General features: G+C 45.4%; 1 protein-coding gene across 1 annotated transcript in view; it reads left to right on the top strand.

Moving 5' to 3' along the window:
• LOC144087252 (FERM and PDZ domain-containing protein 4-like) overlaps positions 1-16,559 on the top strand; it is a 28,953-nt gene that overhangs the window by 3,042 nt on the left and 9,352 nt on the right. The window contains exons 2-3 of the mRNA XM_077617639.1: positions 13,898-14,029; positions 15,280-15,286. Of these exons, the coding sequence (XP_077473765.1) occupies positions 13,898-14,029; positions 15,280-15,286 (139 nt within the window). The remainder of the gene's footprint in view (positions 1-13,897; positions 14,030-15,279; positions 15,287-16,559) is intronic.

Here is a 16,559-nt window from a genome sequence, read left to right as displayed (position 1 = left end):
AAAAGTCCTGACGCGGTGGATAACGTTTTCCAAATGTTGCAATGAAAAAGACAGGGAAAGCTTACACGATCAATTTAGTTCTTTCACTTTTTCTCTTTATAATTTCCAATGCGTTTTATAAGTTTTCCATCGAAACCAGGAAAGCTAGTGAAATTCATTGAATTGAAATCATCTTGAGCAGAAATTTCTACGAGGATAGACGTCCAAATCCTTTGGACAGGGAGGTCTGGCACAAATCATTCTCTTATTCCAGGGGTAGGGAACCTATGGCTCGGGAGCCACATGTGGCTCTTTTGATGGGTGCATCTGGCTCTTTGCTAACCTGTGAGCTAAAATATGGAAATCGCTGTTGACAGAACTGAGATATTACATTTAGAACTGCTTTAATCTTCTTCTTTTTTGCTTTAATCTTCATTTTTTTTGCAGTAGACTCTTCTGGAATGCAGCCTCTCATTGATTAGCAACAGCATAAGAATATTTTAAAAAATATTCATTTTTTTCCACTTTAAAAGTGGTGAAATTACCCAAAAAAATTGAAAAGGCACTCGTTTACATGTATGTATTTTGACTTTTAAATTCGTAGTATGGCTCACAAGGAATAACATTTGAAAATATGAATTGTTTGTGGCTCTCTTTGTCAAAAGGTTCCCGACCCCTGTCTTATTCCAACAGTTTAGAAATCTATCGCCGCGAACGTCGCTAAGTAAGTTAACAATATTTCTTCAGGGCGCATCCAATATTCTCACACGACGACACGTTTCCCGTCCAATTTTGGGCGCACACCCGCACGTGTTACGCAATCGAGCTCGTCGCCAACGTTACGCCGTCCACGCGCGTAATACGGCGCGAACGCCGGTGACCTCCGCTAGGCGAAACGGAGACTTAAAATGATCAAATAATGCTGCCGCATTTAGGTTAAGAACCAGTTTGTTGGTTTATATACGATTTAGGCTTGGCTCGTTTAAGGTTGACAGTTGGCGAGCAGATAATGACGGAGTTGGATTATGTTTTCAGCTTAATTTTAAGCTCTCCTGCCTGTAAAACGTGCCATCTTGAAAAGCCCGGCCGGCGCGCGCCCATGCCATTTGCAAGACTGCAAGTGCGCAAATGGTGTAAATAACACCCACTCCCAAAACGGCGTCCACCGCGTCAGTCCCCGCCGGCGGCCTACTGGAGCGGAGGCCAATTTCGCCCCAACGTGGCGCTCATCAAGGCGGTCGGGGGCCGGCGCGGCGCCCTATCGGCGTCCAGCTGTTAGCCATTGATCCCTGTGTTTTCTGATGCACTGGCCCGGAATGTGATGTTATTTCATTAGCCAGGCCGAAGCCAGAAGCTCGCTCCCCCGCCCCGGGGCCGCTCACTCGGACGGGGCCGCTCGACGCCATCGGACGCTCCGTCGGATGAGAAGCCAAAGTGCCGATAGACGCGAGAGGGTGGCCCATTTTGCCGAGCGCGGGGAGGGCCAGGGGGGCGCGGGAACGCCGAGAAGCCGTCAGCCAGGATGAACCCGGACGACAATGAACTGGGCATCTTCACCGTCATTCAGTGAGTAGTGCGACCCGGCGGGCCCGCCCGACGCCGTCTCGTGATATGACTCGGTCGCCTCGCGCTTGCTTGATCAAGCCTGTTACGGCACGGAATGGCTGCAAATTCTAGCCTGGGGGTTTGTTGTGGAACATGCAAGAGTTGTAAAAGGGACCGTTTTAGTCCTTGGCTGCAAATTGTGCAGGCGAGCGGATTTTTTTGGGTTGCTCCCGCGTTAATTTAGTGCATCTCGTGAGTTTGAGGGATCAGATATCTTGGAAGGAGACGTAGTGGGATATTTCAAATATTTGTTTGTCATAATTCAGATGACTGTGGTTGAAGGAAGCCAGCAAATTTACCATATATAGATCAATAGAATATCACGAAAAAATGGGATGTTTTAAATTTGAATTCTCTATGGCAGATGTGTCAAAGTGGCGGCCCGGGGGCCAAATCTGGCCCGCCGCATCCTTTTGTGTGGCCCGGGAAAGTAAATCGTGAGTGGCGACTTTCTGTTTTAGGATCAAATTAAAATGAAGAGAATAGATGTATATAAAATTTCCTGATTTTCCCCCTTTTAAATCAATAATTGTCATTTTTTAATCATTTTTTTCTGTGTTTTTAGTTCAAAAATCATTTTGTAAAATCTAAAAAATATATTTAAAAAAAGCTAAAATAAACATTGTTTTAGATCTATAAAAAACAGAATATTCAGGGCTTTTAATCTAGTTCTTTTAATCCATTTATTTAAAAAAATCGAAATATTTGATCAAAAATGGTCCGGCCCACATGATATCAAGTTGACGTTAAAGCGGCCCGCGAACCAACCCGAGTCTGACACCCCTGCTTTATGGGGTTCGGGTCAGGGGGGTTTGCTGGGTAATTGACTAAAAGAACATCATGGTCAATACAAGCAGCTTTCTGTCGTCAGGAGGCAATACCTCGGCGAAAAAAATTAATATAGCATGAAAATGCAGCTTGTCGGGAAAAGCAAACATGGGGTGCTTGAGAATTTCTTGATGGATTGCCAAATCGAGTCAAGACTTTGTAAGGCCAAAGTGGAGCAACCGCCAAATGGAAACTTTACACTTGACTTCAAAAAATGTAGATTTATTCCATCCTATTTACGTTTTTTTTCCTGAATGAAATTCCCCAAAATATGCGTTCATTAGAACAGTCTTTTTTCTCCATAGCCCAAGACAAACATATCGGACTCTCTTTGGTTCAGGGGTGGCTTGACACAAGGAATGTAACATTTTTAGCTAATGTCTAGGATTGTTTTTTTGCACGGTGGCTTCAGAGCGAAACAGCCGTTAATCCTGGTGGGCATTTTCTTACCACACTTGTTTTTTTTACCTTCCCGTCAATTTGTTTGGGAAAGCTTAGCGTACTTGCGAAGGGTGTCAATGACCGCTCTCTGAACATCCACCACGTCAGCAGTCTTCTGCGTGATTGCGTGGCCCAACGGAGTCAGACTGAAACCGTTTCAAAGCTCAAATACCCTTTGCGGGAGTTTGGTTTTATTTGGCTAATAAGTTTGAAACACCCTGGGGTTCTAAAACTGAGGTTTTTGATGGATGGAATATTTTTTTTAAATCAATATGCAAGACCGAACGTTGGTTTGGAAGCATAATTAGAGTGTAAATGGCTGACCTGCGACCGATTGGTGACCAGTTGAAGATGTCCGTCTTTTGGCAGAGATGTCCTGAAAAGGATAAAATATTAGATTAGATTAGATAACTTTATTCATCTTGTATTGGGGAAATTTCATTGTCACAGTAGCAAGAGGGTGAGAATACAGACACAGAAAAAGACATTTTAGACCTAAATGGTTAGATGGTGTTTTTTTTTTAGGTAAGAACATTTTAAATCTCCACAAGAATGTTGCGATGAGTGCAAACAAAACAAAAAAAATCCCAGTCTGAGGCCAGGATGATTGAAGTAAACATTGCTGCCCTTGTTCTTTGCGTATTTTCAGCGGGATGCGCTCTTGCAAAATGGAAGCTCCGTGGCCAAGTATTCCCAGACAACCACATTCAGCTGATTTCAAAGTGACTCGGGGGCGGTGGAGCGCGGGATCAGGGAGCGAATGCACGTTCTCCTTAGATCACGCTGCCGACTGACCTTAATATTCGCTGCCACTTACGTTGGCTCCGGGCCGGCGAGCCCGAGTGGGCAAACACAAGCGTCCGGAATCCGCTGAGTGTCTCAAAAACCAGCGCCGAAGGACACTCTTGCTATATGTTAAGCCAATCAGAGCTCATCACTTCATCCTGTCTTCCCTTGGCCCTATTGGAGCTCTTGTTTTTTTTGTCCCTCAACCATTTGGACCGTCAGATACACACACAAAAAAACAACAACAAAAAACCAAGGCGCGCTTGGACTTTTTTCTTAACCTTGCCTTTGCGATGCTGGCCTGGACAAAAACAAAAGTGACTGACCCTGACTTGGTTAGACAACATTCTTTACGGGGGACGTCATTCTAAGCCACGTGTGTCAAAGTGGCGGCCCGGGGGCCAAATCTGGCCCGCCGCATCATTTTGTGTGGCCCGGGAAAGTAAATCTTTCTGTTTTAGGATCAAATTAAAATGAAGAGTATAGATGTGTATTACATTTCTTGATTTTTCCCCCTTTTAAATCAATAATTGTCATTTTTTAATCCATGTTTTTAGTTCAAAAATCATTTTGTAAAATCTAAAAATATATTTTAAAAAAAAGCTAAAATAAACATTGTTTTAGATCTATAAAAAAAATGAATATTCAGGGCTTTTAATCCAGTTCTTTTAATCCATTTATAAAAAAATATCTAAATATTCTATCTAAAATGGTCCGGCCCACGTGAAATCAAGTTGACGTTAAAGCGGCCCGCGAACCAACCTGAGTCTGACACCCTTGCTCTAAGCGAAGGAAGGTCGGCGAGTTAGCCGCCAGGAGATTCCGAGTTGGAGCATTTGACGAAAATGGCGATTCATTGGATTTCATTCATTATCCAGATAACAAACATTCAAAGATTCTTCGTGTGGCGTCAAAATTGATTTTTTTTTCGGACTTTGCTTTAGCATTAGCGTTTCTTCTTGAGCAAAAACTAGAATTGCCTAAAATAAACCCAAAGTGCACGGCCGACCCCTAAAGACAAAGCAAACGAGAAAGTCAAGTGTCCACCGAATTATGGAGATAAGAGAGAAATGCGAAATGAAAATGCAGTCCAACGTCAACTCCTAAATGCCCGAAGCTGCGCGTGTAAACAGTCGAGCGTCGCTTAATAACAGGCGCTTTAAATTGGAGTCAATGAGCTGTGACAGAAAGTATAATGCTAACTCTTAAAGCATTGGCAGAAAATGGCAAAAAAATCCTTGGCAGTGAATACGTAACAGACTTTTCTGTAGTATGTTCTCAGTTTTTTTTGGGGGGGGGCATACATAGTGGATGGATTCTTAGCAGTATATTGTTGTTACGTTAAACAAAATGCGGCGATTGCACAAAAACTCTACCCTTAGTTAAAGAGTACCAATATTGATCAAATGTCCGCCCCCTAACGGCGCAGCACCTTCCTGGAAACACCCATTTTTCCCTGACCAGACGTTTCGTCGAAAGACGTTTGGTCGGCCAGACGTTTGGTAGAACGGACGTTTGGTAGAACGGACGTTTGGTAGAACGGACGTTTGGTAGAACGGACGTTTGGTCGACGGGTTCGCTCGCTGTCAAATTATGACAGGGAGTTTACTGCTGATATTTTGATATTAGCTATTTAGATATTAAACTCACTCTCTCTCTCTCATGATTATAATTTTGAGGGCTGGTTTCAACAGTAACAACCCAGCGACCAAACGTCCGTTCTACCAAACGTCCGTTCTACCAAACGTCCGTTCTACCAAACGTCCGGTCGACCAAACGTCCGGGGACCAAACGTCCGGGGACCAAACGTCTTTCAACGAAACGTCCGAGTACCAATTTTTCTCCACGACGACGCATCAGAAAATGACTTCTTTTCAATTCATCGAACGCCATCTTGATGCCGACCACGATAAAAAGCGTTCTGTCCCTTTAACATTTTTGCAAGGCCAAACTCCTAAACGCCAACTGTAGATCGCAGCGAGCTCTGTTGCACAAGTCGGAGGGAGGGAGGTCAGGGGGGTCGGTCGCCCTGCTGGGTTCGGTCTTCGTTAGTTTCATGCCGGCTCTCCGGTTGTTGCTTTTTCCCAGCAACGATAAATTGCGTTCCCGCCTTCGTTCCTGCGCAAGTGATTGATGAAAGCGGGCGGTCCTTCGGGGACTTCTTGTGACTCCTATACACACCCTTCCACATTTTGGCGTCCCCCGTGAAGCCTTCCCTCCCTTCTATTTTCTCTCTCTCCATCTCTCTCTATCTCTCCACTCCCCCCCCCAAAAAAGCTGCTGTTTCAGCCCGGCTCCGGCACATAATTCCACCGCGATGGAAATTAAATGAAGGTGGCTTAACGCCGGCACGCTTTGAAGGATGCGAACGGCGGGGGGACGCTTCACGCACACGCACACACGCACGCACGCCGCCAGATCCTTTCCCGTACGCCGTAGTGGATTGACGAGGGGGGAAATACAGCGACCGCTCAGCCGTGCAGATGCTCAGACGACAGGAATAATCTCTCCACCTGACTGGCGGAAGCTCCGCTTGTATTTTTTTTTTTTGGGTGGACGCGGTCTTCAATTATTCATTTTCCGGCGGCTGTCAAAGACGGCGTTCGGACGATGGGGCGCGAGTGAAGCGTTTGGCACGTCCGTCGCCTTGACTGCGACCTGCGGCACGCATGGATGTGTTCAGTTTTGTGAAGATGCCAAAGCTGTCGGGGTGAGTCCGAGAATGTCGCTCTCCTTTTAGACGGAAGGGACAATTAGGAACGTTTTTAACGAGGCGATACGGTGGCTCGACGGGGAGAGCGATGTGGGACCGAGGTGGGGAAGTCGTAAATAAGATGCGGGAGACGGCGCCGTTGGGGTGACGCCGACGTGTGGCGTTCAAGTTGTGCTTGGCAGTTTTACGTGGATTTGAGGATGCAATGTTTTCCGCAGTATCTAACGAAGCGAGGTTAGGATGTTTATTTCGGCGGATGGCGGCGAATGAGTTAAGGCCAACGGCGTTCGTTCATTTTCCGGTCGGCGAATCCTCCCTCGAACATGGGCAGTAGTTTACGTCAAAGTCATCTTCCACGTCAGTCACGTTGGAGTTGGCTTCCCTCGGAATGGACGACGTGTCTAAGTTGATTTTCGTGGTCAATCCATTATTGAGAGACATTAAAAAATGGTAAAATTACTTGTTTCTGGACATCTTAGTATTGGAGGGGTTTAATAATAAATCCCATTTTTCGATATTTAGTGTATTTGTACCTACCCCTGAATGGCGACCAGTCCAAGTTGTAGTCCGCCTTGCAAGTCAGCTGGGATAGGCTCCGGCACCCTGCGACCCTGGCAAGAGTAACCTGTGTTGAAAATGAATGAATTATTAAAAACATTCAGGGGGAAGATGAAATTGTTGTTTTTAATTTTTCATCCATTTTTGTCTGCTATTTTTCATTGATTCTATTTTTTTATTACATTTTATTCAGCAAAGTAAATCTACTCTTTTGATTTAATAAATGTGTATTTCTCCATATTGCTTGAATTTTCATGGATTTTTACATTTACATTTTTGTTTTTACTTTTTGGTTTTAATCTGTTTTCTTTCAACACAAATTTAAATAAGTCAAAACCTTGCACTAAAAATAACCCCCCAAAAAATCCCTTTTTTTTTAAAATGTCAATGACTTTCAATTCGAATATAAAAAGTGAAAGGTTTCGAAAAAAAGGGGGTTTGTCGAGTTTTAGGTCAACGATGGTTTGTTCCCATTTTTTGTTCTTAAACACCCAAATAAACAATCCCAATACAAAAGTGGCCCGTGGCACATTTAAACTCTGGACGATGAATCGCGACGGCGTGGCCAGTGACGTCCACACTCGTGGCGTATTGCGTCCTACCCCATTTCTTGTGCGTGACGAGGCTACCACGTCACTGCGGACTTGATAAAAGCTGCGCCGCCATTTTTAGGGTTTTGTTTTTCCTCCCTCATGAGCTGCCAACTCGAATTTAAGTCAGCGGCGGCAAAGCCGTTGAGCTCAGGTTGATGGAGCATTTAATAGGACATGTCGGCATTTATTCCTGCTCTTCCTCTTCAATCCTTGCATTTTTTTTGCAAATCGGGGGCTATTTCATTCTAAATGACTAGAATGACGTGCCTGGCGCTCCAGTTGCGTAATAGAAATTGAGTCTGGGTTGCCAGATCGTTAAAACGCGCTCAAGCGTGCCTTTTCTCCCGCACGTGCGCGTGGCCTGTAAATGGCCGGCGTGGACGCGTTTGGATTGGTTGGCACGTTGGGTGGGGGAGAGTGCTCTGACGTGGAAAGCCCAATTTCGGAGGAGGAGGCCAGCTGGCTGAGGGATGAGGTTTTAGCCAAGCGTTTGCTTTGCACTCTACTTTAGAGCTCGGCGAAGAGAAGTGCTGACGTCGCGGGGATTAGATTAGATTACATTAGATTAGAATTCGTATGTGGGAAATTTCCTTGGTTGCAGTAGCAAGACAGACACAAGACACACAAGACATTGTAGACCTAGTTAAAAAAAACTGGAGCCACACTTAAGAAGTCCACAAGTCCGTGGATCAATGCGCTAGCCAAAAAAAGATGGTCATGGCAATTTAACCGCGGAAATCTTGAATTCCAGCCGTCGTTCCCAACGGATTGGACTGGTATTGCCGTCGATGAGTTAAGAGGCGGAGTCTGTCATGGCCGCCAAAGTCTGAAAAGTCCCACTTTTGAAGTTGTTGCAGAGTGAATAAGCATTTTATAAAGTGTGCAAGCTTGAAGATTCGTTGATTGGTTTTACGTTCTGCTTATTCTTACAAGGGTGGCGGGGGGGGGGGGTGCTGGAGCCTATCCTGGCCAACTGCTAGCAGTAGGTGGGGGATACCCTGAATTGGTTGTCAGTGCATTTGAATGACTTTTTATAAAAACGATAGATAATTTACTATCTTTTTGGTATTTCGTCAGATCGCCAATCGTTCGCTAGCGAGCTCTCCCAGTCCAAATGGATTGGACGCCAAAGGAGTTAATAGAGTAGATAACAAACTAGCACATTTCTAGAAATATGCTGCAACATGAAGCCATTGGTAAACCTAACATTCAGTGTAGGATTAATCACTTTGACATGCTGTCATTTATTAATTCACCCATGATTTTCATTTTTTCTCGACTTCTCGGAAGGGTCGCTTACTCGCGCAGTTAAATATCTGGGGCTCGTCGTGGGTGGGAGGCTTCCCAGATGCAGTTTTATTCCTACCCAAAGGAGATTAGCTAGTAGAAACACACACACACACACACACACACACACACACACACACACACACACACACACACACACACACACACACACACACACACACACACACACACACCACACACAAGCTCTTTCCATACAAAGAGAGGCTGAATATGCCCCTGGTTGCCCGTGGCAACAATAGCCGCGCTAATAAAAGACAAACACAGCATTCATGTGGTAAAGTAGCGAAACACCGGCGGCTCTTTCGTGAACTCGACGTTACTTAGCGGGAATACACTCTTGTGAGTGTCACGTGGTCGTTGGGGGGCGTTTCCAACATTAAACGACAACTGTTTTAACTCAAACATGCGGCGCGGGGGCCAATGGAGGCCCGCGGAATGATAACTTGCGGGTCCCTATTTCAAAAAGTGTCGTATCAATGTGGGATGTGTGCATTTTCAGTGAGTAATAAAATGTAAAAATGATTTAAATCAACTTAACACATCCTATTCGCAGTTCTGAGATCGAAGGTTCTTGTGTGGGTTTTCTCCGGGTACTCCGGCTTCCTTCCACATCCCAAAGAAATGCATTTCTAACCTAAAAAATTGTGCTAATTATATTTTTGGAGCCATAATATTCTATTTATTATTTTAAGGTGAAAAAATCCCACTTTAATTTATTTTGCCACATTTATATTTTTAAAAAGAAGGGGAAAAGGTCATATATATTTTTGGGTCTGTTTTCTATTTAATTTAATTATTTTAACATAACAGTAAATAACATCAATTATACACGAGCCAATTAGTGATTATTTGTCCTATCAAATCAAGCGCTCTTTAATTCCGATGAAATGATTATCAGATTAGAAGATGAACACCCATTTAATGGGTGAATGTGCTAGCGCCCCCTCCTGGAAATGACAAAGAATGCATGTTAAGACCGGCCTTCTTTCAAGCAACGTGACTTTTGACCTAACAAACTCTCATCCCGATTAGCTACGAGCTAATCGGATGCACAAAAAAGTGTGTGGGAGGGCGCGGGAAAAATAAAGAAAAGATGTCTTTGCTTTTTTGGAGGAATAAAGCTTTTAATCTTGGCGCTTCCTCGCCGTCTGAGCGGCTTTTCCGCGGGCCTCTTCGCGGGAGGCGCACCTCTCATCTCCCGTCTTTCCGCCGCAAACGGAATCACATTAAAGCGGTTCGCTCGGGCCGCGTCGGCTGGCGTCGCTTTGAACGCGCCGACTGCGATAACAGCTGTGTGACGAGGACGAGTTGGGGTGTGGAGGGTTAGTGTGTGTGGGTTTCCGATGGCTCATTACGGGGGTGGTAATCCGTCACGATTTTGGACCGGGTGGGGGGTCCAAAATCTTCAAGAAAGTCTGTAGACTTTTTTTTTTGCTCCTGTTTTCTGGCATCTTGTGTGATGGTATGCAGGACTGTAGTCACTTGTTGTGAGCTGTTTTGGACTTTAAAATCTTCAGCCTTTTAAAAATGGGCCGCCCAAAAAAAATGGCAACCCGATGGTGCGGGGTTTCTTCCGGCTGACCTCGGCGCAGGAAGTCTGGGTTCGATTCTCACTCAGTGGCAGGGCTTCAGTGGATTGGGCGTCAATGGCAGTTAGTAAGTGAGCATTTTGGGTAAAAAAAGACAGAGTTGGCATTAATTTGGCCCCCCAAAAAACGGAGTATGGCATAAATGTTAAGAAAGAGATTTGACAAAAAGCAGCTTGGCGCCCGAGGGGTTAACGAGTCGGCCTCACAGTTCTGGGGTCGAGGGTTCGATCCCAGGTGGGTCGTCGCGGTGTGTAGTTTGCATGTTCTCCCCGGGCTTGCGTGGGTTTTCTCCGGGTGCTCCGGTTTCCTCCCACATTCAGAAAACGTGCATGCTAAGATAGCTGATTGAACACTCTAAATTGCCTAACCGCACCCATGATTGGTTGTCTTTAGTCTCCTCTTGCCCTGCGATTGGCTGGCCAGTGATTCAGGGTGGAGCCTGAAGTCAGCTGGGATAGGCTCCAGCACCCCCGCGAGCCTTGTGAGAATGAGCAGTTGAGAAAATGAACAAATGAATGAAAAGATTTGACATTGATTGCCTATAGCAGCGCTTAATCAATCTGGTCAATGTTCATGATTGAAAGGCGCGGGCGGCGTTGCCACGAGGCGTTTCCATAATGCATCGTCAGCGTGCACGGGCACGGGATTACGCGTACGGCGTTTCATAACACGCTCCGAGCCTTCGTGCAATTCAAAAGAGATGAAAAGGAAAGTGAAGGAACGACGGCGATAAAGCAAGGATCACGTTGGACATGCACATTTGATGAAGGCCTGAAAAGTGATCCCTCCCCATCTCCAGCGAAGCGCAACTCAAAGACATTCATTCGCCTTTCGTCCAATCCCGCCGGCCCCTCCCTAGTCTCCACGGATTGGACGTCGACCGCCGTCAACGACGGCCAATGAGTTCAATTCCCCGTAAAGCCACCCTTGGGTATCTCGAATTCGTGAATTTTGCAGCATAGTTTACTCACCGTCCGTTTGACTGCTTGGTCCGACGCGACGCTGCCGCCATCATTTATTCATGGCGGCCGGGGGGGGATCATTTTCACCGTCCGCCGGAGGCTGAAGCCTATTTCCAGTCCTGCAACACGACGGAAAAGTGCTCAGGAAAAGACACATGCGCAAACATCAAAGATCACGGGACGATCGGGAAATGGACTTAAAAGGACTGTTTGTCATTCGGGAGAAAAAAATGGGGGGCGTGGCATCCGAAGATGTAAGTATTGTCTCAAGGCATTTGCTGTGTCTTTAAGTTATTCGTGGACATACCATTGGATGGTGTTATTTCAATGGGAATGATCCAATGAGGCGGCTTGGTAAATAAGTGGTTAATTCGGGGTCCGCGTCATAGAAGGAAAAGTCATTCAGCATTAAAATCCGTCATTTCTTAAAGCAACGACAAATGGAGAAAATAATATGTAAACAAACAGGGAAAAAATGACCCCACTTACGATGGCAGCCATTTTTTTCAGTCACAAATGCTGATAAATTACAGTAACGGGAATTTGGGACACTGTAAAATAGATTTTTTATTTTTTGTATTTAATTCATTGCATTGATAATAATACTCCTTCAACTCGTTTAAATCGGAAGGAATGGCTTTAAATGATTATCGTCGCGTACTATACATCCAATCCATTAGATTAGATTAGAACTTTATTTCGTATTCGGGAAATTTCTTGGTTGCAGTAGCAAGACAGACACAAGACACACAAGACATTGTAGACCTAGTTAAAAAAAACTGGAGCCACACACAGGAAGTTGGGGAATTAGTCAATTAGTGAACGTTCATTCGTCCTTCCCAGTCTTAATGGATTGGACATCTAGTTGATTTAAACGAGCACCCTTTAAGGGTTAAAAAAAAATTGGGTACGCTCAGGTTCAAACAACACAAATTCTTTCCACTGGGATCCCCACGAAAGAGGTGTTTTTCATTTTCCGCTTAACGACAGTCGCTCGACAGCCCTCACGTATTCGACTCGAAAATGCGAAAACACGGACGCCGAAAAGCAGCGAGCTCCCTTTTGGCGCGGCGACAGCCTGCGCACATCATTTGGGCTGCGGGAAATGTGTTCTAAATATAAACCCAGCGAGGCCTTCTCCCGGCAAATGCGGCGTGTGTCAAATAAAGCCACGCATCCGGAAAGGCGCGTACGCCGCAAACGCGCTCCCGCGCTTGGGAAAAAGAACACGCGGCCTGGCGTGAACTCCGACGCCGCCCGTGAAAAACGCCTGGCGCGGTCCCGCCGAGATGGCGTTATTCACCTCCACGCGGGCACGTGCGCCAACGCCAGCGGGCCGCATTAGCGTACGCGCCCGTGCGGACGGCGTGGCGCCGCACACGACTTATTGTGGCCGCTGCAATAACTGGAGAAGCGTTTAGTGGAGGGAGAGACGTTGGAGGGAGGCTGTGAATAATGGATGCAAAGAGCCCCGTTACGTGGAAGGCGGGTCTTTGAAGCCACATGACTTTGTGGCGGCGCTTTCGGAGCGAACGCCGGGCGAGGACGAGAAGACAAAGGGCGGAGAAAAGGCCTTTGATCCTATTCAAAGTAGGGATTTGGGGTGTTATTACTGTTGGAAAAAGAGAAATGGGAAGGAGAATATTGGTCGAAATGCACTGACTGCATTGGGAAAGCGTCGATGAGGAAATTGAATTGAATTGAATGGCTTTATTGTCATTATGTATATCTAATTATGTATAAAATGGCTTTTTCTGTGTCTGTATTCTCACCCACTTGCTACCGTGACAACGCTACGCTAATTTTCTCACTGGCCACGGAAGGCCGTGTGCACGGACAGCAAAGGATTTGAGTTCACAGAACATTTATTGCTGAAAGGCCTTGAAACTTTAGTCTAATTAAGACCATAAAAGGCCTTCCTATGAGCGCTTCCTCTTTTCATGGGCGACCAATCACCAAGGCCACTTTTTGCACAGGTGGCGCCGAGTGACGAAGCAACTCGAAACTCTTCCGCCTGACGTCAAACGGAAATTGCTTTTCCCTTTTGAGTTTCGTGTTGGCGTCGGAATGAAAGTTTTTAACCAAGAATTTTTCTGGGGTTTTCATGTAATGTTGACATTTAAATTCAGAACAAGCTCTCAAGGATTAACAATTCAAAAATAAAAATGCTTTATGGCTCTTTCCATCAAAGAGGTTCCCGACCCCTGGTGTATATTTTTGAACATACTGTTAGTGTATTGCTAACGAGCATGTCTTTAACCGGTTTAACCGTGATTGCTAAAAATGTATCTTTTGGGTTGGGGTCTTTGATGAGTTGGATGGGGTCTTTGATGAGTTGGGTGGGGGTCTTTGATGGGTTAGGGGTCTTTGATGAACGGAAATCCCCCCTAAAATGCAACTCGACGTTGACTTCCATATCAGAAGCGACGTCTCCTCCAAATACGGCACAATTTTCTCCGCAATCGCTCGTTTTTGTCGGCGTATTATTGACCGAGATGGCCCGATCCTTCCTTGACCGAGGCGTTTTCTGTGACCTTGCCTCCCCCGCAGCCACAGGACCAAGTCACCGGGCTGGCCGCCCCCTTCGGGGACGTGGAGCTCCTCGCAGGGACCCCCCAACGGATGGGACATGGGCAGCACTAGAGAGGGGCGTGACTGCTACATCAAGTGAGTGTTTAAAGAAGCTCCTTCCAATCCTCCCGTGTTTCAGAGCACTTGGCAAAGCTATGATTATTTCAGCAGCGTCACTGCCTCCACGCCGTCTCCATCTGTGCATTCGGAATACTGATTCGCCTTTCTCTACCCTGCTGTGCTCTCTCTCTCTCTTACTCTCTCTCTCTCTCTCGTTCTCTTCTTTCTTTACCCCGCACACCACAATCTGCCTCTCGCACACCCACTTACAGTCTGCACGCCGTCTTAAGAATGGACTTTTTCCCCCGTATTTTTTAAACAAATTCACCCGAGCGGGAATTTGCGGTTGCCGTTTGCCTCTTTCCTCGGAGGATTGCGTCTTAATTGACCGTCAGGTAAAGGAGTTTAGTTTCTATATGATCTATATTATGCTCTATTGACGCGTTCTATGGCGTGAGCTTTTCCGCAAGTTTATTTCTCTTCAATGGCCGCGTGTTATCGTGATGCGGCAAAGGGGAGGCGAAACCCAGTCACCCGTGGGTTGGAGTCCGTCCGTCCGACCGACCGACCGACCGTCCGGCCGGCGGGCGTGCGTGACGCGGAGAGGCGTTATATAAGACGGGAACGCGCCGGACGCAGTCACAGAGTGCATCTGCGCGAGGCAGATCGGCTCTTCTGCCGTCAGACCTGGTTCGTCAACATTTGCGGCGGAATCGTGAATAATCAAACGTCCGCTTGTAGCGTGTCCGGAACGCCAGTCCTTAAAGGAACGCGGCCGTCGCATCCGTAAAGCAGAGGTCGTATAATATTAACGGGACGAGATGCGGTCCGGGAAGTGTTGCCGGAGGAATGTTAAACATTGTGGCCTTGATGAAATGAACGTAAGGACGTGGCCCTTCAGTAAATGGTCAAGTGGTTTGATTGGCTGGAAAATTTGTCCACTCACGACATAAGGTTGATAGTATTAACGAGGCCAAGATTCTTCAAAATTTGCTTTAAATGTCCAGTTATTGTTATTATTATTACTACAGGTGAAGTGGGTGTTTAAGGCAAAAGTGCACAATTTAAAAATGAATCAAAATGATAGTACAACAGAATGTGAAAACTTCAATGGGTCATTGCTTACCTTTGCGTTGCCATCTCGTAACCTCCAATTGTTGAAATTTGTCCTGGTATGTGGGAGTGGGCTGCCAAAACAAAAATAAAAAAATGCATTCATCTTAATATTAGCACTGGATTTTTCCGTTTTCAGGATACAGTGTATCACGGGGCGCTCGATCAATAAGCGAGTTTATTTTCAGGAAGCGTATTAGGGCTTCTGTGTACTGCGTTTATTATTTGTTCTTTATCATTCAACATTGGAATTGCAGTTTTAGATATTAATGAATAAAATTATGGAGTCCTCGCTTTATTTATGGGTTTGAAAAATGATGAATGTGCGCGTCTTGAATACATTACTTGGGCAGTATTATACAAGTATGCTGCAGCATTTAAGGTTATTAAGCCTAAACAGAATTCATAGATAAGGCACACCTGATTATAAGGCGCACTGTAACTTTGGGAGAAAAGAATAATAAAATGGAAAAATAATAAATACAGTCAGGCATGATATAAAAAAAAAAAAATGCGCGTCGGCCTCGCAGTTCTGGGGTCGAGGGTTCGAAACCCAGTTGGGCCTTCACTGTGTGGAGTTTGCATGTTCTTCCCGGGCTTGCGTGGTTGTCCTGCGATTGGCTGGCCACCGATTCAGGGTGTCCCATAGTGAGCTGGGATAGGCTCCAGCACCCCCCGAATAAGCGGTTCGGAAAATGAATGAAGGAAACAGGAGCGGTTTACAGGTTAGCCATGTTTGCATTATGTAAGCAAACTGAGTGAATTGCGTAAGCGCGGACTTTTGGCAGAAGAACATTGTTCTTAAGTATGGAAAAATGGATTATAAGATTTGAGACAAAAAGCAAAGGAGCATGAGTCATTGTTTGCCAAGACGGTGAACAAAGTAAGAAGCAGTTGCAGTTATGAGCAAGGAAGGATGATAAACACGGATGGCGCTGTCCTTTGGAAAGTGGAAATTGATTTGCTGGTTGTCTGCTTTTTTGAAATAAAATGAACGAAATTAAACGCAAATCTTTTTGGAACAATCCGGCTAAGGATCGTTCGTCACAGAGCTATGCTGGCTGTTCTTGGGTGCACTAATTAGGGGTCATCACGTATTACATGGCTGTTTGCACAATGGGAAGGAAAGAAGCCATGTTTAGCAGGTGGCCAGAGACTTCCTCCATTGGACGATTCAATGTCAAAGATATTACATGTTAAATGCATATCATGGACAAATGTTTAATGTGTTAAAATGCAGTTGACGACAATGTCTAATCCATTTGAATGGTAGTGAATTTCCACTGATGTAACCTAAAAATACAGCTTTGTGTTGGAAGATTTTGTAAACTAAGGTGGCACTTTAACAGTATTAGTCCAGTTCAGGTAAACGGAATAACAATTTAAAGGAAAATTGGACTTAGTGGAAGATACGAAATAAATTCAAGGCAAACATTTCAAAGAATCGGAATAG

Source organism: Stigmatopora argus, chromosome 13 (assembly GCF_051989625.1).
Source record: "Stigmatopora argus isolate UIUO_Sarg chromosome 13, RoL_Sarg_1.0, whole genome shotgun sequence".
NCBI classification, from domain to species: Eukaryota; Metazoa; Chordata; class Actinopteri; order Syngnathiformes; family Syngnathidae; genus Stigmatopora; species Stigmatopora argus.
The sequence above is the reverse complement of the archived record's forward strand: the minus strand, read 5'-3'. Positions and strand labels throughout refer to the sequence as shown.